The following is a 23,802-nucleotide window of genomic DNA, read 5'->3' on the forward strand; positions in this document are numbered from 1 at the left end:
CAGCCTCTGTACATCCAGAGCACGAGATGGGCATGGTGGAGGCATGTTATGGGCGGGCGTTGGGCGGTTTCAAGGGTGGGTTAGACATGGACATCTTGCATGACAATCAAACATTTTGCAAGACATCCTCGACAGAACTTATATGTTTGAAACTAGACCTGTTTTAGAAGGGTCTAAGTGCTACAAATGTGTCCAAATTGTCCAGATGCATACATCAAGGTAAGAAACCCCCACACTCCCCCAGTGCTCACTGATCCCCCTTCCACCACACAAAAAATGAGAACATAAAGGTACATACTTGTCTCTAAAACAGCAGCAACTGGTATGGGGAAGCCTAGTAGAGCTGCACTCCTGGTGGGTGGGCTAATGAACCATAGAGAGGAGGACACGTTAGCGTTTAGCGCATGCTAAAACAGCTTGGGCGCCTTAGTATAAGGACCCCTTATTTAGGTGCACCTTTAAATTATGTGAACTTTTTATTTATGAGCGCTTGTCAGTCGGCATATTCGGGGGTCCTTTTACAAAGGCGCGGTAGCGGTTTAACACGCAGAATACCGCGCGTTAAACCGCCTGCCACGCTAGTACCTAACGCCTCCATTGGCGAGGCGTTAGGATTTTAGGCTGCCGCGGGGGTTAGCGCATGATGAAATGTCCGACGCGCTAACCCCCGTAGCACGCCTTGATAAAAGGAGACCTTGGTTTCTGAACAGAGTGAATACCCAGCTACTTCTTTAAAGTCACCCAGTGACGGTCCAAAGCATTTTACCCTCCCCCCCCCCCCCCCCCGATAGATCTATGAAAACTTTGAATTTTAAAAAGGAAAAATTCAAAATTATACCTGGGCAGATGAGCCGCCTTCTGTGTTTGGATTTAAGGCAAATTCTTCCATGGCAGCTTCACATTTATTCAATACTTCAGTCATGCTGTAATGGTAAGAACAGATTTGTGTATTTTAGCGCCAAAGATAGTTTTGTTCTTTTAATGATGAAGACCAAAGGATCAATAAGGGGGCAAATCGAGTTAGGATAAAAACTTGTATAAAAACAAACTTGTACTATAACTTAAGAACATAAGAAATGCCTCTACTGGGGTCAGACCTGAGGTCCATCGTGCCCAGCAGTCCGCTCACGTGGCGGCCCAACGGGTCCAGGACCTGTGCAGTAATCCTCTATCTATACCCCTCTATCCCCTTTTCCAGCAGGAAATTGTCCAATCCTTTCTTGAACCCCAGTACCGTACTCTGCCCTATTACGCCCTCTGGAAGCGCATTCCAGGTGTCCACCACATGATGGGTAAAGAAGAACTTCCTAGCATTTGTTTTGAGTCTGTCCCCTTTCAACTTTTCCGAATGCCCTCTTGTTCGTTTATTATTCAAAAGTTTGAAAAATCTGTCCCTCTCCACTCTCTCCATGTCCTTCATGATCTTGTAAGTCTCTATCATATCCTCTCTAAGTCTCCTCTTCTCCAGGGAAAAGAGTCCCAGTTTCTGTGGCGAATTATAACCTGTTAACGTATACAGTGGTACCTCGGTTTACGAGTGCACCGGTTTGCGAGTGTTTTGCAAAACGAGCAAAACATTTGCAAAATCGGCGCCTCGGAAACCGAGCTTGCCTCGATGTACAAGCACCTCCCCCTGCAATCCGGCACCCCCCGGTGCGATTTTGCCCCCCCCCCCCCCGCGATCCGACATCCTCCCCGTACCCATCACCCACCCAAACACATCACTTACCCCCATCTGGCACCCGGCACCAACGCACAGGACATGCCGGTGCCGGTGCCCAAAGATCTGTCGCTGGGCCTTGAGCATCTGCGCATACTCAAGGCCTTAGTTCTTGCTCTCTCCGAGATTCTCAGAGATCTCGAGAATCTCGGAGAGAGCAGGAACTAAGACCTTGAGCATGCACAGATGCTCAAGGCTCAGCGAAAAGAACAACAGATCTTCGGGCACCGGCACCGGCATGTCCTGTACCAGATGGGGGGTGATGTGTTCAGGTGGGTGATGGGTACGTGAAGGATGTTGGTTAGCGGCGGGGGGGGGGGGGCGATGCGAGCGGGGGGTTGGTAGATCACACGGGGGGGGGGGGATTCGTGAGTGAGGGGGGGAGCAATGCTGGTTCTCGGGGGGATAGAGCAGTGCCACTGGCCTCGTGGGGGGGGGAAATGAATCAAGCGAGTTTCCCTTACTTTCTATGGGGAAACTCGCTTTGATATACAAGTAATTTGTTTTACGAGCATGCTTCTGGAACGAATTATGCTCATAAACCAAGGTACCACTGTATTATGTATGTTAACCTGTAACCCGTTCTGAGCTCTTTGGGGAGGTTGGGATAGAAACAAATTAAATAAATAAATAACAATTTTATAAGTGGGCACCTCCTTTTAGGCAATCTGATACTGCATGGCGACACCTTATTATTTAATGAAATATGGGCGCCGGAATACCATTATAGGATGCTAGCATAAACCAGACCCATAGACCTGGCACATCTGCAGATGTTTACATTTATTTATCTTAATTTTATATAAATTTTACTCGAAAAATACATCTCATAACTACAATTATACACGGCTTACACAATTACACACGTGGAGGGCCATTATCAATAGGATGTCTAAGTCTGAGTTTGGACGTTTTGGGAAAGACATCCAGAAATCCAGTAGAGAAAATGTCCATTTTCAAAACAGCAAGAGGTCTTTTTTTTTTTTTTTTTTAATGACCTATGTAGTCATTTTGGCCCTTAGTACATCTAACTTTTTATGCCATTTTTTAATACAAAGATGTCCAAATAAAAAATGCGCAAAAAACACAAGTTATTGGGATGGCCAAGCAGCCAGCATTCTTAGCAAACTGGTCACATAGACATCTGAGCAGAGGGGCACTCTAGTGGGTACTGCAGTGAACGTCGCATTTAAAAGTCCTGGGTACATGCCACTATAACCTGCTTATATTGTATGGTGAGGGGGGGGGGAGAGGTAGGGAGAAATAAGAGAGAGATACTGAAGGAGATGGTGGCACATGGACAGATGGAGGGAAGGGGAAGGGAGGGAAGATAGATTTGAGATGGCGGCAGAAAAATGGAAGAAAACAGAATATGAAAATCCATGCCAAAGATGGATGTAGTGCGAGAGGTGAAAGAGAGGAAAGAAACAGTAAATGCGTAAGGAGGCCTTGAAAACAGAGTTAAGAGCTGAATGCCGGAGTTAGGAGACAACACGGCGCTTTCAATTTTAGAAAATGTTTTGCTGCATTGGGACAAATCTTTTGTGAAAGAGAGAAAAGTCCCCTGAGGCAGGCAAGTGCCGAAACACTGTCAGTGTTGGGTCATTTTTCTGGATCACATATTGTGAAATAAAGTAAATTTTCATCCCAGTTCTGGAGGCAGTTTCACCTTTGTTGGGTAGTGGTGTAGTGTGTGTCAACATTGCATTACTACTACTGTTTTCATCCAACTTGGCACACCCAAAAAAAATTTCAATTATGACATAGGGCTAGATTCACTAAGCAAACCAATCGGTTTGTGATCACTTTGCGACCCCACCCCCATTCACTAACCTTACTCCCAATCCGATTCCTGCCTGATCTGATCTGCGTATGCAAATGAGGGGGAATAGTATGTAAATGTAGGAAGGAAGTGATTCACTAAAAAAACTTCAGGAACACTGATTGGGCTGGCCGATCAAAAGAAGCGATTGTTGGGGACCAGTCACTCACCTTTCTGACTGTCCTGCTCTCTGCCTGAAATCCCAGCCTTGCAGCCTGAAACCATCCAAAAAGTGCCCTGCTCTCTGCCGCTCTCCTCTCTGCTCTCTTCCGCCATGCTGCCCTTCTCTCTTCTGCCCTGCCTCTCTGTCCTATGCCACCATGCTCTTTTCCGCCATGCCTCTCTGCAAACCCTTGTTTTTAACCCGTGGGTTAAAAGCGGGGCTGCACTTCTCACCACCAGCCCCAGCTAATCTCAAGGGCTGAAGTGTACTCTTCTGTGTCAAACTGTCACTGTCCTCTGCTAGTTGGGGTGTACTGGAAGGAGAGGCAGAGAAGAGGAGGGATCCTTCATCCTGATTCTTCCACGCTGAAGGCCGACCCTCTGACCTGGGAACCAAGAGCACCGTGTCCCGGAAACCTTCATGTCCTATACGCTGTCCCTGTCTCTTAAATCCGAGCAGACAGCCTTGGATCTAGCCTGCATATTCATTGGGGAAATCCTGAAAACCCGACTAGATTGCCCCCCCCAACACACACACACACACACCTCTCCCTCCCACGCTTGTGCTGAGAGCAAACGCATGCACTGACCAACTATAGGAAAATAAGATGGTCTGGGCATGCGTCCCAATCGCTCTGCAGCGATCTGTTCAGTGACTGTGGGGCGTGCCTCCGACTGCATTAATTTGCATGATGAGGCTTGCTGAATCGATCGCCCAGGAAGACTCGGCCATGGATCGCCCAGCAAAGGTAGGCTTTGTGAATCTAGCCCAGGGGTGGGCAGCGAGGGCCGGAATCCAGTCAGGTTTTTTAGGATTTCCCCAATGAATATGCATGAGATCTATTTGCATGCACTGCCTCCCATTACATGTAAATGGATCTCATGCATATTCATTGGGGAAATCCTGAAAACCCGACTGGGTTCTGGCCCGCGTTGCCCACCCCTGATCTAGCCCATAGTTCTGATTATAACACCTCTAATGTTATCTATCTTGTACAGCAGGGGTCTCAAAGTCCCTCCTTGAAGGCCGCAATCCAGTCAGATTTTCAGGATTTCCCCAATGAATGTGCATGAGATCTATGCGCATGCACTGCTTTCAATGCATATTCATTGGGGAAATCCTGAAAACCCGACTGGATTGCGGCCCTCAAGGAGGCACTTTGAGATCCCTGTTGTACAGTGTCCACGTTCCTTAATTTACATCAGTAAAACTAAAGGGTCCTTTTACTAAGGCACATTAGCTGTTTTAGCAAACGCTAAACGCTAACGCATCCATTATATCCTATGGACGCGTTAGCGTTTAGCGTGCACTAATATTTAGTGTGCGTTAAAACAGCTAGCATGCCTTAGTAAAAGGGCCCCTCAGTGAATGGTTAAAACCCGTATTATAGAATACAGGAGTTGTATTTGTAGGAATATAGAATCAGCCCATCTTCTTAGTCAGGGAATGAAAAAGGCCATTCCATTACTGATCTAAAAGTTCTTGTTTTTAAAGTATTATATTTGAATCAGAATGATGGTAACTCAGACACAGACCTTTTACAAGAAGAACAAAAGGCTAATTTTTGAACTTGATTCTGTTTATCCAGAATTAGATTTGAGACCATTCATTTGAATCAGTGAATGCTTTATATACTAATGTTTTCATTCTTATATTGGTAATAGTTTTTTGATCATGCAGACATATTTCTGTACAAATATTTTTTTATTTCACTATTAATGTGAGATTTAAGGTTTTGTTAGTGTACTTATATATTTTTATACTACACTTCTCCCTCCGTATCTGCGGATTCGCATTTTTCAGCTGCTGACTCCGGCCCCTAATTTTTGTCACTGAACCTGGAGTTTCACATTGGAAATCGTTGCTCCCGGTGGTTCATGGAGGAAATCGCTGCTCCCAGCGTTGTACGGAGCAAATCGCAGGTCGGGTTATTCATGGTTTATTATCTTTTTCAGGTCTATTTTACTGAAAAACTGCGAAAAAGCTATTTGTGGTTTTTCGGTATTCACAGCTATGTTCTGCCCGCATCCCCCGCAAATATGGAAGGAGAAGTGTAATATATTCTTTAAATGTTTCTGGAGTTTTTAACTTTACACTTCAAAAGGGCAATATGGCATTATCGTTTCTTAATACGATGCTAGTTTGGCTATATCATTGTTATATGCCCCCTTAGGTTCGTGACATAATTACATCAGGGTGAACTTACAAATTGGGTGTTTTTTTAATTTCTATTATATTTATTCAGAATTATGATTAATTTGATTATTTAAATTTTTTCTTTGATATTTTTAGTCCTACTAATGAGGATTTTTTCTTTCTTGCTGCTCTCAATATGCAAATTAGACACACTTGCTTCTTGGGTAAGGTCTTTAAGCTAATAATAATAACTTCATTTTCTATACCACCAACACCCAAGAGTTCTAGACTGTTTACAAAAAAGAGAACTGGACATTCGTGATGAGATACAAATAAGTAAAAAGCACAAATACAGTACATGGCTCTTAGTCAAATAGATATTTTTTTTAACAAGTAGGTCTTTGCTAGTTTCCTAAAAGAACAATATGATGCAGCTTGCTGGATCATGTCATCTAACCAGGATTGGACTTTGCCTGCTTGAAAGGCCAAGGTTCTATCCAAAAACTTCTTGTAGCAGCAATTTTTAGGATTCGGAAAAGTAAATAAACAAGTACAGCGAGTAAACTTGACTGATCTATACAATTCAAAGTGCAAAAAAAGATAAACCAAATTAAACTAAACCTTAAGTTTGTATACCGCATCATCTCCATAAAGATAGAGCTCGGCATGGTTTACAGGTAAATTCAATAAGTGAGGGAAGGGCATAATAAGAAATTAGAGGTTATGAAGAGGATAGCTAGCTTTACATTTTAAATAGATAGCTTTATGTTTTGGAGAAAAGCCAGGTTTTCAGATGCTTTCGGAATAATTGGAATGAGCCTAGGTTCCGCAGCGGGGCAGGGAGGTTATTCCAAAGCTCAGTGAATTTGAAGAAAAGGGATTTCCCTAATTTACCTGCATACATGACGCCTTTTAACGAGGGGAAAAAGATAGTTTGAGTTTGTGGGCGGATCTGGTAGTGTCAGGTCTCGAAGAACTCCAGGATAGTGGAATTAGGGGAGGAAGAATGCCATGTAGGATCTTGAAAATTAGGCAGGTACATTTAAAGTGAATCCTAGAAATCACCGGTAGCCAGCGATGGAGACAATCCAAATAACAGTTTGTAACGGATACAAGCAAATTTAAATAATATTTTAGCTTCCACTGGTAACCAGTGCAGTTGCGGGTAGTAAGGGCTGACATGTTCTCTTAATGGGATTTATAGCAGCTGTTAGTGTGGCAAACCCCTTTTCACTTGAGGCTCCTTTTACTAGCGTTTTGAGCGCACGCATTTTAGCGCACGCTAAACCCGCGCTACGCGGCTAGAACCAACGCCAACTCAATGCTAGTGTTAAGGTCTAGTGAGGGCGGCAATTTACCGCGTGCTATTCCGCGCATTAAAGCCCTAACGCGGCCTTAGTAAAAGGAGCCCTTGGTGTTTGATGTTACAGGATGCTTCTTTGTAAAGCACAGTGAGATTTTAACATTGGTAAGTTTTTTTGTTTCTCTCCTTAAATTTTATTGCTGTTTTTGTAGTTGTTCTCTGGCAGGTTCTTGCATTTTTGCTCTTCTTTGTAGCAGGGGTGTCTCTTTACCCCATAGACTATTTTGGACATTTATCTGACTTTTGTCAGTATAGATTATAGACTTGAACACAATTTAGCATTTCCAGTTGACCTGGGTGATCATTACTAACCATTTTTACTGATGTTTTATTGAATTTTTAAGGCATTTATTTTTGGCAGGAGTTAATATACAGTATGGGGCTCATAATCGAAAGAGAAAAACGTCCAAAAACCGGCCTAAATCGGCACTTGGACGAACATTTCTCTAAAACGTCCAAGTGCCGATAATCAAACCGGGTTTTGGACGTATTTCTAAACGACTTAGGCCTTCATAGAGCCGCTCAACGTTCAAAGCTAAACGGGGTGTTTCGGGAGGTATGTCGAGGGCGGGAGTTGGGCGGGACGTGGGCCACACTTAGTCGTACAGCATGTATAACCAAAAGTTATACAGCCCAGGATCGACGGAACTTGGACGTTGTGACTTAGACCATCTAAAACATGGTCTAAGTCACTAAAACCCACCTAAACTCACCAGATAATCACTGAAAACACATAACACAGACCCCCACACACTACCCCAGTGATCACTAACACCCCCCACCCCAATAAAAATTTTAATCATAACTTGAAATTTCAGCCTCCAGACCATCATCACCTGGCTGCCTAGCATAGGAAAGCCTAGTCGTCCAGACCAGAGCCAGCTTAAGTCATCTTGGAGGTGGGTTTGGGACCCATAGAGAGATGGACCCATGCCCATAAGCTCCTGTAATCACTGCATTATTACTGAAACATGTGCACTCCCCTATACACCCCCAAAACCCTTTTGTACTGGCATATAAGTGGCTCCTGCATCCATAAGGGCTATAGGGGTGGTAGATAAGTGGGTCTAGGGGATTCTGGAGGTGATTTGGGGGGCTCACCGTCACCTATAAGGGAGCTGTAGTGAGGAGAAGCCATGTCACCCTGTTTGTGAAGTTCACAGCAGTGCCCTGTAAGGTACCCCACTATTTAGGTGCCCTGTGGGTGTTCTGTCAATCACTTTGCAGACCCCTCCCACATCCAACAGGGCTTGTTCTAGACGTTTTTGACTTAGACGGACATTTGTACGAAAATTGACTATAAAGATAGACGTTTTAGATCAGATCTGCAGGATGTATAATTTGGACGATTTTCGAAAGTCAAAAGAAGTTGGACTTCTCTTTCGAAAATGTCACTTAGGCATTTTTTGGCTTTGGACGACTTGCGAAATGGACGTAAACGGACTTAGACGTCCCTTTTGATTATGCCTCTCTATATATTTATCCTTTCCTTCTTTTGGTGGAGCTGTTTGTCCATCTTTATACTTCACCTTTACTGGTTTGGGCTTTGTATCTCGCTATGTGACTTATATACTCAGTATTCATAATGGCCCTGATTCTGGAAGTGGCACCCTGCCGTCCTCTAAATTAGTTTAATTGCCTTTAACTGGCATGGTAATTGACCGCATTTAAAAGCAATTACAATAATAAAAAGATAGGAACCAGAATCTTGTCTCGATGCAGGAATCTGCTCATTACTATGTTACGTTATATGTAAATCTCGCCAAATCCAGGTATTCCAAGTCCTGGGTACCAATCAGCTGAAGATAAGTTGAATAATTATTTTTTTTCTATCATTTTGAGTTTTCTACAGCACAGCACAGAGTGTTCTCAGTTTTGATGAAGGTTTTTTGCCAATGAGGTGACCACTCAACCACCTTTAATAAACCACTTTTTGTGGAGGTGGGAGGGCCCTTTTCTGAGGCTTTTTCCTTCTATTTAATTTGTTGTAGAGCCTGTGCTGTTCTGGCATTACACAATTTGACATCATGCATTAATTTATGTGAAAGTGTTACTATCTATATCATTGATTTTTTTTTTCACTATATCTGAGCCATTGTGGTCACAATAATAGTTAACAAAGCACTAAATGCCACAGTTCTATCAAATTTCAAAGATATTAATGGAAGATAAGTCAGTATTACGCTACAAGTCCAAAAACAAGTCCTAACGCCAAATGTGGATGATCCACAATTCTTTTCAGAGATCGCAGAAATACTATTACAACAATCTCAGTCAGAATATGTTATAGGAGGTGATTATAATTTTTAAATTAAACCCACTATTAGATAGATGCTGTAAGGTCCAATTTAGAAAAATGAAACCTTGGATCTTACTGCAAGATATTATTGAGCAATTTAATTTATCGGATCCCTGGAGAATCCTAAACCCGAAAACTAAAAAAGTTACACCTTCAAATTTCACGTTTATTATAAATTTGATTGATTGCTTATTCAAAATTCTAAGCGATGAACACATCAGTAAAATTACAAAATTAAGGGGGCAACAAAAACAAACAGAGAAGCAAACCTTACAAAGCATATTGAAGACTAACTTTACAAACATAATAAAACACAAGGAAAGGATGGGAAAAGAAATACAAACTGATTGATAGAAGAGAAGACAATTATGGTAAAAAACAATAGGAAGGGAAAGGACAATGAACCTCAGAGAGGTTATGGGATTAGAATGAAACTCCTGGTCAGGCTTTCTAATTACTAAATGCATCTTTAAAAAGAAAGCTTTTTAGTTTGCTCTTAAATTTATCCAAATTGTTTTCTTCCCTTAAGTAAATACAGAGGGAATTCCATGTTTGAGGAGCTGTAACGGAAAAGATGAAATGCCGCCGTGTGTTAATAATTTTAAGTGAGGAATAACTAGTAAATGTTGATCATTGGACCTCAGTAGTCTGGTTGAGGTATAGGGAATCAATGATTTGTAAATGAAGGCCGGAGTTTTGTATAGCAAAGATTTGAAGGTAAGCAGACTTAATTTATACGTTATAAGTGTGCGACTGGGAGCCAGTGCGCTTTCTTAAGAAGGGGCGTCATGTGATCGAATTTCTTAGCTTTCATTATAAGTTTGATTGATGCATTTTGGATGATCTGTAAACGTTTGATTTCATTTTGGGCTATTCCCTTCAATAAGGCATTGCAATAATCAATTTTTGAGATAACCAAGGAGTGAATTAATATGTTAAGAGACTTTGGACATAAAAATTTTGAAACTGAATGGATTTGACGAAGTCTGTAAAAAATTGATTTAACAATATTACTAATGTGATCATGGTAGGTTAGTTTATCGTCGAAGATGACCCCTAAGATCTTAATGCTACTTATCATCTGTATCCAACCCACATAATTCTCTAGGACTGATTCTTTTCCTAACCACCAACAAAGTTACCAAATCTATGTGAAGTCATTATTAAGGAAATATTGATCTCTGACCATGCCACGATTATCCTAATCACGAACTATGGTAAACCCTCTAAAACCCAAAAAACCTTCTGCCCAATGTGCAGCAGCGGCCAAAAAGCAAACAGGATGCTAGGGATTATTTAAAAAAGGGATGGTTAACAAGACTAAGAATGTTATAATGCCCCTGTATCGCTCCATGTTGCGACATCTGGAGTATTGGGTTCAATTCTGGTCTCCTTATCTCAAGAAAGATACAGTGGCGCTAGAAAAGGTTCAAAGAAGAGCAACCAAGATGATAAAGGGGATGGAACTCCTCTCATATAAGGAAAGACCAAAACAGTTAGGGCTCTTCAGCTTGGAAAAGAGATGGCTGAGGGGAGATATGATTGAAGTCTACAAAATCCTGAGTGGAGTAGAACGGGTCCAAGTGGATTGATTTTTCATTCCATCAAAAATTACAAAGACTAGGAGACACTCGAAGTTATAGGGAAATACTTTTAAAACCAATAGGAGGAATTTTTTTCATTTAGAGAATAGTTAAGCTCTGGAATGAATTGCCTGAGGTTGTGGTAAGAGCAGATAGCATAGCTGGTTTTAAGAAAGGTTTGGACAAGTTCCTAGAGAAAAAGTCCATAGTCTGTTATTGAGACATGGAGGAAGCAACTGCTTGCCCTGCTTCAGCAGCATGGAATGTTGCTACTCTTTGGGATTTGGCCAGGTACTAGAGACCTGGATTGGCCACCGTGAGAACGGGCTACATAGCCTGGAATCTCTCTCTCCTTCCCTCCCTCCCTCTTCCTGAGGTCTAACAATTCTCTCCTCTCCTTCCCTTCCATTCTATGGTCTGGCATATCTCTCTCCTTCCCAGTCTAGTACTATGCTGAATTTTAAAGAAAAATTACAAAGTACTAACAGTAGCTCTGCAAGTTCATTTTTCAATTCTATCATCATTTATAATACCCCATTCCCTTACTTCCTTAATACCTCCCAATGTGGGATCTTGCCAGGTACTTGTAACCTGGATTGGCCACTGTTGGAAACAGGATTCTGGGCTTTCTGGACCGTTGGTCTGTCCCAGTACTGCAATACTTATGTTCCTATGTACCACCAACCAGCTTCCTATCCCAACCCTCACACTCCAGCTCTCTACCCACTGTTCTTCAGAAAACAGGCTGCCGCATACCATTTCCTACTCCCCTCCCCAAAATTCTTGTGTGGTACTCAAGCAGGGTTTCATGCCTCCAACACCATCTGAAGCCACTTCCACTCCTCTCCTTCCATGTACAGTGATCCCTTTGCCTGAAGATCCCCAGCCTGTTTTTCCAATCTTGGAAAGTAGTGCCCCTCCCCCTAATGGGTTGCAATGTCACATCTTGCAGCAGACAATCCCATCCTCTAGATGCGTTTTGCCGTTTTTTTTTCTTTCTTCCCCATGATCCATCTTTAAACAAATCAGGCTTCCAGTTAATACAACCCCGCTAAAAGGAATTCGTAAACCTTTTCGACATGCCATCTGCTTGTAATTGCTAGAGGTCAAGAGTGTATTTATCAAGGCATCTCGGCACTAAAATTAGAAGCAGCTTCCTAAACAGCAAAAGATAATACATGCTGAGCTACTACTGTAACGCAGACCAAAGCGTTACATTTGCTGCTTCCTATAGATAAGGAAGAAGGGGAAACGCTGCAAAAAAAAAACTATTCTACGACGTAGTCTCTCTTCCAATAAGGGTTCTCCCATTTCATTTCTAGGGCAAATTTTCTCACTGGGGAGGGTCCGCTGAATGGAAAAGATGAAACAAAAAAAAAAGCACAATCACATCATTAAAGGCAGAGAGCGTTAAAAATTCTGGAAGTAATTAATCCAGAAATTAAAACAGGTATATATAGCATGCAGTAGACTCCCCTGTTTAAATAAATATGACAGGATAAAAGGAAAAGTAGGCAAGGGAGAAAGAGAAATCCTAATTAGTGACATTTCTAGGATAAAAGAATATAGTATCTGCAGAGACCTGAATTACTAAAGCCCCATCTGTGAAGCTGTAGGCTTGACAGCTGATCTATGCAAAACATGTTATCCAGCACAAACCAATAATTATGGTGGGAATAAAGGTGGTGGGTTGATTTACACACCCAATGCATGGCTCGGAACACCAGTGCAAAAATTCAAGACAGGCGTGAGTGACACACTGTCAAACCAGATGTGGAATGCAAGGGACCGGGTGAAATGCTACCCTCCTTTCGCACTCGCGCCATGCGAAAGCTAAAGAGCAGAAGCTTTTTCAGATTCTGCATCCAAATGCTGGAATATGAAAACATCAGATGCCTTTCCCGATAAATTCAAGTTATTACAGGGAGAGAACTGTTTGCAGTTGATATCAAACGTCCACCACAGCTGGCTCGTTTCCTCCGTTTGGAAGAATTTCTTCCTTCAAGGAAGACCCCGATTCCTTCTAGTACACCAACTGTGGCTTTTCAAGGGAAAGGAAGCTATGAGTTCTCAGAGTAGCAGTAAAAGAAATTGCAAAAAAAAAAAAAATTATATATATATATATATATATATATATATATATATATATATATATATATCTCTGTACCGAGCAGACTGCACATTCAGTGACACTCTCTCAGCAGCAGTAGGAGCTCTCAACAAACATTTGCACACCTTTGATAAACAGGAACCTCATTTGCAGGGTATCAGAGAAGCAACAGCAGGATATTTTAAACACATCTTGTCATTAAGACTAGGGAAAAAAAAAAAGAGTCATGTTCCTGGTAAAATTAGATTTGGTTAAAAAAAATAACAGTTTTCAAATACTCTTCAAAAAGGACACCGATGAGTAATGTGTGGGATAAAGGTGCTACAGTCTAAGCCCATTGCTGTCCCCATGCTCATGTCAGACATTTTTGTGAACCCCCGAGGCTTTCAGCCGCAGGGCAAATCTTTAGATTAAGTCCAATGTAGTCATCACTGACATGTATTCCCCAGGGAAGGGATTTTTGCAACCTTCAAAGTTTGCATCTTACAATGATTTTAGATTTTGTAACAACCACTTGTTCAGGTTCATTCCAGAATAATCAGACAATCTCAGTGTATTTCCCAGATTTCTGGGGTTACCACATGGCGCCATTGTGCAGTGCTTGCACCAGCAGTGATATCTTTGATTGTGGCTTTTGCAAGACTCCTGAAGCAGCCTTGGCGAAACAAGGAAGTTCCCGGTCGGGTCCTGTAGTGAAGACCTCGTTTCAAGTTCTGCTGTCCTGCATGTGCATGCTCGTTTGGGAGGATCGTGGTACGAAAGGCATGAGATGGCCGGCAGCTAAGTATCTGGGTTTTATCCATCTCATGCACTGAGGTTAATCTGTGCCTGTTTGTGATTTTTGAACTTTCCCTGCATTTTCCAAGACTTTTGGATGTTTCGATCTCCAACTGGGGAGTGGCTACCGCTGATACTTGATTCAGTGAACATTTTGATTCAGAAAAACAGAGCCCCTATGAGAGAAAGTGGAGTTTTTTGAGCCCGTGAAGCTGAACTGAGGCTTTTTCTCCACTTTCTTTTTCTTTTCTGGTTCTCTTGTGCTCCCTTTCCCTCTGTTTCTGCTTTGAATTTAGTGTGTGGTGTATGATTGTGGTGATGTATTTCCTCTATCTGTGAGTGATTATTTGGCAGTACTGAGTGGAATTGTAGGGGGCTTCTATAGATATTGTTTATGGAGTATGAGCTTTGTTACTTGCTGATTTTACATACTCTTCCCTATTAATTTGGTAGTGTTACCACATGGCCCCCAGAAAAAAGGAAGATGGATTGAGACATGCGGGTTTTACTTCCACTGCTTTCAGATGTCCCAATCTGTCCTCTTTTTTTCTGGAGCCATATGGCAAACCAGGTGAGTATCTGAATAAATTCATGTAAACCGTTCTGAGCTCCTATCTCTGGCCACTCCATTTTTTTCTAATAAAACCGTCAATGCCTCAAACTCTAATGAGCTTGGCGGTCAAGCCAACTACCAGCAAATCTAAACAGCCCATCTGCTCACTCCTGCCTGCCAATGACAAACAAAGTGCCTCACCCTCCGCTCCAAATGCATAGCTTTTAATAAGGGAAGCAACACTGGTTTGCCATCTAACACCGTGCCACCTTCACACAAACTGGTCAGAGTATACTTCCTTCTAAGAGCCAGGACCATGATAATGGCCAAATAGGATGCCTCCCAGGTACCAGCATTTCAAAATTACTGGGGGTGCCAAATGTAATAGAGATGACCTCTTCATAGACACAACGAAAGGGCTTGCTCAATATTGGGTGTGCACAGCACCTCACTGGCACCCAGAGAATTGGCTCCTAAGGGAAGCCTCCTGCTACTGGTACCTTGATTGCACTAATTGAAAGGAAGCTCTGGACTGAGGGGGCGTGGGATGAAGGCGAAAGGGGACTCAGGAGTAACCTGAGGAAATGCTACTTCGTGGAAAAGGCGATGAACTCATGGAACAGCCTCCCATTGGAGGCGGTGGAGACAAAAACTGTGAATTCAAGAAAGCTTGGGACAGGCACATAGGATCTCAGAGGGAGAGGAAGGGCTGACTGGATAAGTCATACAGGCCTAGATTCACTAAACTCACCAATCTGGATCGATGTTGGGCGATTCGCGGCTGAGTTTTGCCCAACAACCGATTCCCTACAGGTTCAGCATGCAAATGATCTGATTGGATGCACGCCCACAAGTGATCCCGCGGATTGCTGTAGAGAGCGATCGAGACGCATACGCAGATTACTCTTGTTGGTTGTAGATGCCATTTGCGCATGCGCTTGCTCTTTGCGCAAGCGAGCTTAAATTAAAGGGGGAGGGGCGGCTGCAGTTTACTTGCTGGCCCTACGAGTGGACATAAATTTAAAAGGAATGATTTTTGTGCAGCCAGATTATGGAACAGAACACGCTTTAAAGCCGTGAGTTAAAACCACGGGTTAGCACTGCGCTTTTTGCAGAAAGGGAGTTCGTACGCATATGTAGAGATATTTTACAGTTTTATATTTTTTATTTTGATGGTTGGGGTTGTAACCTCGATACTGGGATTTCAGGGCGGCAGAGTGCAGGAGAGTCAGCAAGGACAGTAAGCGACTGGTCCTCAGCAGTTGCTTCATTTCGGATCTGCAAACAAAATCGGTGTTTCTTCTGCTGCTTAGTGAATCGATGCCTTCTTACTTATGCATGCCATTTCCCCTCATTTGCATGGGCGGATCCGATGGGAGATTGATCAGGCAGAAATAGAAAATGGAAATAAGGTGAACCTGTTTATTGGACTAATTTTAATACATTTTTTTTTTTACTAATTCAGAGACCATAGCTTCTTTCCTCAGGTCAGGACAGGGATACTGTAACAGCAGTATAGTTTACTGACCTGATGAAAGAGGTTTTAATCTCAGAAAGCTAATTGAGAAATGCTTTAGTCCAATAAAATTTTCTTTCCGCCATGCCCCATGCCTCCTACCCAAATGCAAAATATAAATTGGTGGGCTTCCCAAAGCCCTGCTAGCTGAAGATCTCTTCCTCCAGGAAGGAAGGGTGTATTTGGTCAGAGATGTTTGGAGATTGCATAGAAGAAAAACTGTACACTGGCACTGGTATGGTCATCTTTGTTGTTTGTTTTGAATTTTAAAATAAAAGAAATAAAGTGGAAATAAAGAAGTAAATAGGAAAATGGGTAAATAAATGGGGGTGAGGCAGGGGGGCCCAGTGAACTTGTGTGCCTAAGGGCCCTTGATGAATTAATCCTGCCCTGCCTGTTGTTAGAATCCTGCCCATTTCTGAATTCAAGAAAGCATGGGACAAGGGAAAGGAAGGGATGGTAGATAGCATGGATGGGCATACTTCATAGGCCATACGAGGGGCTGCTAACTTCTCAGCCCAACCAACAAAGTTGGGGCAATCTCCATCAAGGGCTATACACTCAGTCCAGTGATTTTCCACTTTTTTCATTCCGTCGGGAAAAATACAGAATGAAAAAAGTGGGGGAAAAAAAAATTTGCTGGACTAAGTATCTAGCCGTCGATGGAGACTGCCCCAGCTTTGCTGGTAGGGCTGAGAACTTTTCAGCGGCCTCCTCGTAGGGTCTTTGTCTGCCATCATTATCTTTGTTTCTACGTTTCCGTCCCTGGAATCAGATAGTTTCCAGTATCATCGGCGCCTGACTGAAGGCCTCTACACTCCTGTCATGGTAAAGAAACACACACGATCGAAGTAGCACGAGAACTTGAATCCATAGATGCCTAAAAAACACAAGTAAAAAAGGGCAACTTTTCACATCCGAGAACCAGAGGCACCTTTCACATTTAACAGTCCGCACATCATTGAGCCCATATTAAGGGGAATGCGCCAGACTTGGCTTTGGAGATTGGGGAGGGCTTTATTGCACATCGATAGCAGGCAAAAACCAGGCGTATCTCTTTGCAAACCTCCCCCCACCCCCAGCACTCCCACTCCACCCACAACCAAGCCGGTGAGTCAATGGTCAGGGATCTCTGCACACAGCTGGCTACAGCCGTGCTTGAAAGAGACAACAAGCTCCCTTTGCTCACAATTTAAGCCAAGCGACTCATGGATAAATCTAATCTCCCGAGACCCAGTTACGATCCAAGCTGTAGGCGCCAACACTTCAAAATGATTGCAGGTGTCAAACAGGATACAAATTACTCCTCCATGAACCGAGCGAAAAAGTTTGCTCAATAATGGGGGTGCTCAGCAACCACTACTCTTGGATTACCAGACGTCAGGATTTACCCGGCTATGTCCTCTTTTGACAGTTTCCTGGACTAGAGGGAGTTTGTCCGGGTTTCGGACTTGCTCTCTCCAGTCTAGCCCCTCCCCCCCACTACGGAGTCGGAAGTCTCCCATCCTCAGCACCCTCCTCCGGTGCTGCAATTTCAGAAAACTTCAAGTAGCCGGCAGTTTTAGCAACAGAATCCTGCTGCCGTTTGCCTTCCCACGAAGCCTTCACTCTGCGGCATCTGCCCACCATGAGAACAGGAAGTGCAGACTGAGTGAAGGTTCCTGGTGCAGGCTAACGGCAGCAGGATCTTCTTGCTAACTCTACCGGCTGCTCAACGTTTTGAACTTGCAATGCTGGAGGTGGTACCGGGGACAGGGGAGACTCAGAAAGCCATACCAGATTTTGGGGTAGCTAGAGAATGAAAGGCTGGGGTGGGGTGGGGAGCAGTTTAGGGGCAAGATTAGCGGGACGCAGGGGCAGGGCAGAGTCAGGTGTCCTCTGTTTTGATTTAACAAATATAACAATAACATAACAATAATCTTATATACCGCTTCAACCTCACAGCTCAGCGCGGTTTTGCCAGACTCATTTGATTTTCATTTTCATTTTTTTCTTTCAGTTTATGAATTATTTTAAATTTTATTCCATCGTTTTTTACCCCCTATTCTTTTTATTTTATTAACTGAATTCTACTGTTTAATGGTTCCCCCCTTCTATTCCTTTTTACATATTCCTTTAATTCATTTCAAGATCATTTACATAGTTGATGCTCCTATCTGTAAAGTTAGGAATTTCTATGAAATATTCTACATACTTCTCTCCTCTCCACTCCTTCCTGCCCTCCATTGTCCTCCCTACCTTCTTCTAACCCCTTCCTCTGTAATGTCGCTTAGAGCTTGTAAAGGTACGTGCGATGCACAAATGGAAGAAATAAAATAAAATATGCAGGGAAATGACAATTCTATATAAAGAATTCAAAGAGAAAAAATGGAAGTATAACAGTTGAGATGCCAAGAATTCTTCGTAAAAACGTGAGTTTTTAATAATTTCCTGAAGCTAATGTAAGATTGAGAACTGGAGATCAACTTACCAAAGATCTTATCCCAAAGGGGTAACCCCCAACTATTCCCTCAGAGCTGGCTCCTGTAATCCAGGTCTGATCAGAACAGACTGTAAGTTTGGGCTTTACCTCAATAAGATAGCACTTCACTTTCCTAAAGTCACACTTAAAAAAGACGGCATATGGGAAGGTTAATATATAAGGGGGCGCCCAAATTTAGGCAGTAGGAAAACACCTAAATGACACCTGTTTCTATAAAGAAAATAGCCGCCCACTTTTCTTTATAAAATATTAGCTTACATGGCTGATAAGGCATGAACTGTTATACCAGCCATACATCTGGTGTAATCCTCAAATTTAGATTTTAAAATCCTTTACTCTATATGCAAGTGGTCTCAAACTCGCGGCCCAGGGGCAACATGCGGCCTGCCAGGTACTATTTTGAGGCCCTCGGTATGTTTATCATAATCATAAAAGTAAAATAAAACTGTTTCTTGATCACCTTTCAACTCCCTGATTCATCTGTAGCTTTGAAACAACTAACACTTCTTCTGAAGTGATCCCCCCCTTCCTAATGTCTTTACCACTCCTCATTTACCATCCATTTTTATTAATTTTACTTTGATGTACAGTGGTACCTCAGTTTACGAGTGCACCGGTTTGCGAGTGTTTTGCAAGACGAGCAAAACATTCGCACAATCGGCGCCTCAGAAACCGAGCATGGCTCGATTTACGAGCGCCCCCCCCCCCACCGCTATCCGGCACCCACCTGCGATCCAGCACCCCCCCCCACCGTGATTGGGCACCCTCCGCGCCGCGATTGGCCACCCCCCCCCCCCACCGCTGCTTACTGTCATCTGGGCACCGGCATGTCCTTTGCTTTGGTGCCGGTGCCCGAAGATCGGCCTCCTCTTCTTGCTGGGCCTTGAGCATCTGTGCATGCTCAAGGCCTGCGAGTTCACATTCTCCGTGCATGCGCAGATGCTCAAGGCCCAGCAAGAAGAGGAGGCCGATCTTCGGGCACCGTCACCAACGCACAGGACATGCCGATGCCCAGATGACAGTAAGCAGTGGCGGGGGGGGTGCCCAATCGCGGGGGGGGGGGGTGCCGGATCACGGGGGGGGAGGGTGCCGGATCGCAGGGGGGGGCCTTCGGGGGGAGCAATGTTGGTTCACATGGGGGGGAATGGGGGGGAACGTATCAAAGCGAGTTTCCATTATTTCCTATGGAGAAACTTGCTTTGATAAACGAGCATTTTGGATTACGAGCATGCTCCTGGAACGGATTATGCTCGTAATCCAAGGTACCACTGTATTTTAAACAACCTCTCCCTCCCTTACTTTCCTCCTGTTCCATGTACATTAATTTGAATTTGTGCAATATTTTTTTAATATTTGATAAATTATTGTTTTTATTTACTTATTTTAATTGTTTTCTATAATTTTTTTATAATGTACACCGTCTAGACGTGTATTTTTATAGACGGTATATCAAAAATAAAGAAACTTGAAACTCGAAACTTGATCTTTAGCTATAAATTACAATATTATTATTAAGACTTAGCCAAAAGGAAAGATTTATAAACTATAAAGAGTTTTACCTCATGCAAAATTGTCATTTCTTTAATAAGACATTAACTGTTTTTTTTCTGAGGCCCTCCAAGTACCTACAAATCCATAATGTGGCCCTGCAACGGGTTTGAGTTTGAGACCACTGATATTTTACAGTCTGCAAATGTTAATTATGCATCGCACCCTCACCCCCAGCCAGCTAAATAGCACTTATCATTGGATGGAAAGTAATACTACTACTATTATTTCTATAGCACTACCAGACAAAGTGCCGGGTTTGAAAAGCCGTCCGGGTAAATCCTAATTTGGGTGTGTACTTACACAATACCGCTTAGCCAAAAACTGGTCATTTTCACGCACTTGTATTCATTTATGTGCTAAGTTACTAGACTACCAGCATTTATACACATTCTTGCCACCTAAAACTAGGGGCTCCTTTTACGAAGCCGCGGTAACGGTTTAACGCACATAATAGCGCGTGCTAAACTGCCGGCCGCGCTAGCCGCTACCGCCTCCTCTTGAGCAAGTGGTAGTTTTACAGCTAGCGTGGGGGGTTAGCACGTGATTAAAAGTCACGCGCGTTAAAGCCGCTACCGCGGCTTCGTAAAAGGAGCCCTAGGTGTCTCTTCATAAAGCTATCCCCTAAAGTAGCAATCCTATAAAGAGGCACTCTGATGTGATACAAGGAGCACCTATTCTAAAACTGTATTTAGGTGCCAAATTCCACTATAGAATACTTCCATGAATATACTGTAACATTGGTGCATCTAAATGTAGGCATGCCCATTTATGCTAGGCCAAATGGTCCTGCTTAAGCGTGAGCAACACGCGCAACTTCCAATTATGCGTGCAACTTTTAGAATATTTTAAGACACGGCCATGTCCCGCCCATGCTCCGCCCACATAAAAAATCTACAAGCCCATGACCCAGTCTCTCCAGCACTGATAGAAACATAGAACATGACGGCAGAAAAGGGCCACGGCCCATCTAGTCTGCCCACACTAATGGCCCACCCCCTAACTACCTCCATGAAGAGATCCCACATGCCAATCCCATCTTTTCTTAAAATCTGGCACGCTGCTGGCCTCAATTACCTGTTGTGGAAAATTATTCCAGCGATCAACCACCCTTTCGGTGAAGAAATATTTTCCGGTGTCGCCATGAAATTTCCCACCCCTGAATTTCAACGGATGCCCCTCTTGTTGCCGTGGGTCCTTTAAGGAAAAAGAGATCCTCTTCCACCTCGATACGGCCTGTGACATATTTGAACGTCTCGATCATGTCTCCCCTATCGGCCCACTGGCTGCCCATAACCAAACGCTGCATTTTCAAAGGCCTAGTGTTATCATATAAATCTATCTACAGCATGACACCCAAATACTTCTCAGACAAACTTCCTCTCTACACCCCAAAGAGAACGCTATGCTCCCAAGATGAAATACGCCTACATACACCATCAGGACACGCCCTACAACTCCAGACAGCCTAGAAACAATCCTATTTCCATTTGTTATCAAACCTCTGGAACAACCTACCTCTTCATATCAGAACCCTTAAAGGACTTTCTTAACTTTAGAAAAGCTGTAAAAACCTACCTTTTTGCCTAGTCACTTCCTCAACCCTTCACGAGCAGCAGTAAGTAATCATATATGAAGATATAAACTAAACTAAAACTTTTTTTATAGACCGAGTCGTCAACCAAGAGGAGCTCGACTCGGTTAACAATAATGTAATACATAATACATAAACTTGACAAGGAAAAGTAGACTGAAATAGTTAATTTCAAAAATGTTTAGCAAACAAAAAGGTTTTCAGAACTTTCCGGAATAAAGCAAAAGAACCTAAACTTCTTAATATATGCAGTAAAGCATTCCAGAATTCGGTTAATTTAAAAGCAAAAGAATGACTAAATCTCTTAAAGGTTCTGGTTTTACCACTGAGAGAGGGAAATGTAAGTTTTAATTTTTTGAGAACTTCTGGCAAGATGAGATCTATGAACATTTCCGTCTAAAGGAATCAAAGTCTCATTATCAACATTTTATCCATCTCGCTCATACATGTTATTACCAGGGTGGAAAGAGTCTGAATCACATCCTGTGTGTCTTCTAGAAATTCAGTCAAATTTACCTCTGGTGTGGTCAGATGGTCCTCCCCCTGGGCAGATTCAAGTTTTTTGAGGGGATTTGGTCAGGATTTTTCCGGATGTATCCAGAACTACACAGTTGAGGAGGAAAGAATTTTTGAAATTGAAGGATAGAGTATTGGCACTGGATGCATCCTTTTACCTGAAATTTCCTTGTAAATGTATGATTAAACTACAAGATATCGAATATTCTTTTTGGGATCCACTACAACTACAACAATTCTTAATTGCAAGAGAAAAGAAATAGAAATGAGATTTGTTTCACCTTACTGAGAAATATGAGGAGAATTAATATAACAGTATCCTAGATTAAGGAATGATTCAGGGTTCATAATTATGAACCAAGAATTACCATTCTTTATATTTCCTGAACTTTATTTTTAGAAATAGCAAGATATACTCCCCATTAATGTGGGCTTGAAAGGAACTTTGTATGTATGATTTGATTATGTATTACTTTATTTTATGTGATATCCTTTTTTCTTTTGAACTCTTGGATATTGTAAAGTATTCAAAATTATAAATAAAAAAAAAAAAGGAATCAAAGTGGCAAAAATGCCAAATAGGATCTTAAATGCAATATAAATGCACTTAAATTGAATTCTGAGATACACTGGAAGCCAATGTAATTCCTTAAACAGAGGGATTACGTAGTCGAATTTACTCTTACCGAAAACAAATTTAGCTGCAGTGTTCTGTATGTAAACTCTATATTGTAACACTATGAATGTAAACTGTAACCCATTCTGAGCTCTTTGGGGAGGATGGGATATAAATCTAAATAGATAAATGTATACCACCTTGCAATTGCTTGCTATAGCACTTGCGCACACCCTTGAAGAATAGTGCTGAGGGTTATTAGCTATGTAAGTGCTAATTTCCTCTGCACTTATGCTTGTTAGGCATATGTACATGCAAGGAACAATGACAAAATTGCACCCCCCAAAAAAAATAAATAAATAAATTGGCACTCAAAGATGAACGCCGATGACAGAATTGTATCAAGTGCCCAATTTGGGCAACAAGACTTATGCCTGCTAAAACCAGGTGTAATCTCTGGTGCCCAGGCTGGGTGCACATCCTTGGTATTCTACAATGCTGCGCCTAGATTTCAGGAATGCCCATGGCTTGCTCATGCAGTCCCCACAGCCACGCCCCCTTTGGGGTTGAACACTACGAGATTCGGGTGTATATTGTTTTAGAACCAGGCGAAGAGGGTAACCTGCAATCAGATGGCCGGACATGTTAAACGCAACCGTGGGGATGACACTGGGGGACTTTGCCGGACTGATCTCTTTTTAGATCTGTAATTTATCAAGTCGCTAGGACGCGAGCACAAGTCGATGGCACCTAACTATTGCTTTAGAAACGCACACAGCAAGATGCGTGCGCAAATTCAAACTAGTGACAATTGGCACCCAATTATTGGCACTAATTGGTTTGTTAGCTGTTAACCTCCCAGCTGGAAAAAAAGAGGGAGACGCAGAGACAGCAGTGAGACAGGGCAAAGGTAGTGTGGAAAAAAAGGTATATAAGAAACACTGGGACAGTTCCAACATGAACCCAGCTGCAGCCCCGGGAACCATGAGCTGTACCACCTATTG

At 42.7% G+C, this 23,802-nt stretch overlaps 1 protein-coding gene across 4 annotated transcripts in view; it reads right to left on the reverse strand.

Moving 5' to 3' along the window:
* LBHD2 (LBH domain containing 2) overlaps nucleotides 1-23,802 on the reverse strand; it is a 65,214-nt gene that overhangs the window by 22,166 nt on the left and 19,246 nt on the right. For all 4 annotated transcript variants that reach the window (XM_033950686.1, XM_033950688.1, XM_033950687.1 and 1 more), the window contains exon 2: nucleotides 839-923. In XM_033950686.1, the coding sequence (XP_033806577.1) occupies nucleotides 839-922 (84 nt within the window). In that variant the 5' untranslated portion in view covers nucleotide 923. The remainder of the gene's footprint in view (nucleotides 1-838; nucleotides 924-23,802) is intronic.

The sequence above is a fragment of the Geotrypetes seraphini genome, chromosome 7 (assembly GCF_902459505.1).
Source record: "Geotrypetes seraphini chromosome 7, aGeoSer1.1, whole genome shotgun sequence".
Lineage (NCBI taxonomy): Eukaryota > Metazoa > Chordata > Amphibia > Gymnophiona > Dermophiidae > Geotrypetes > Geotrypetes seraphini.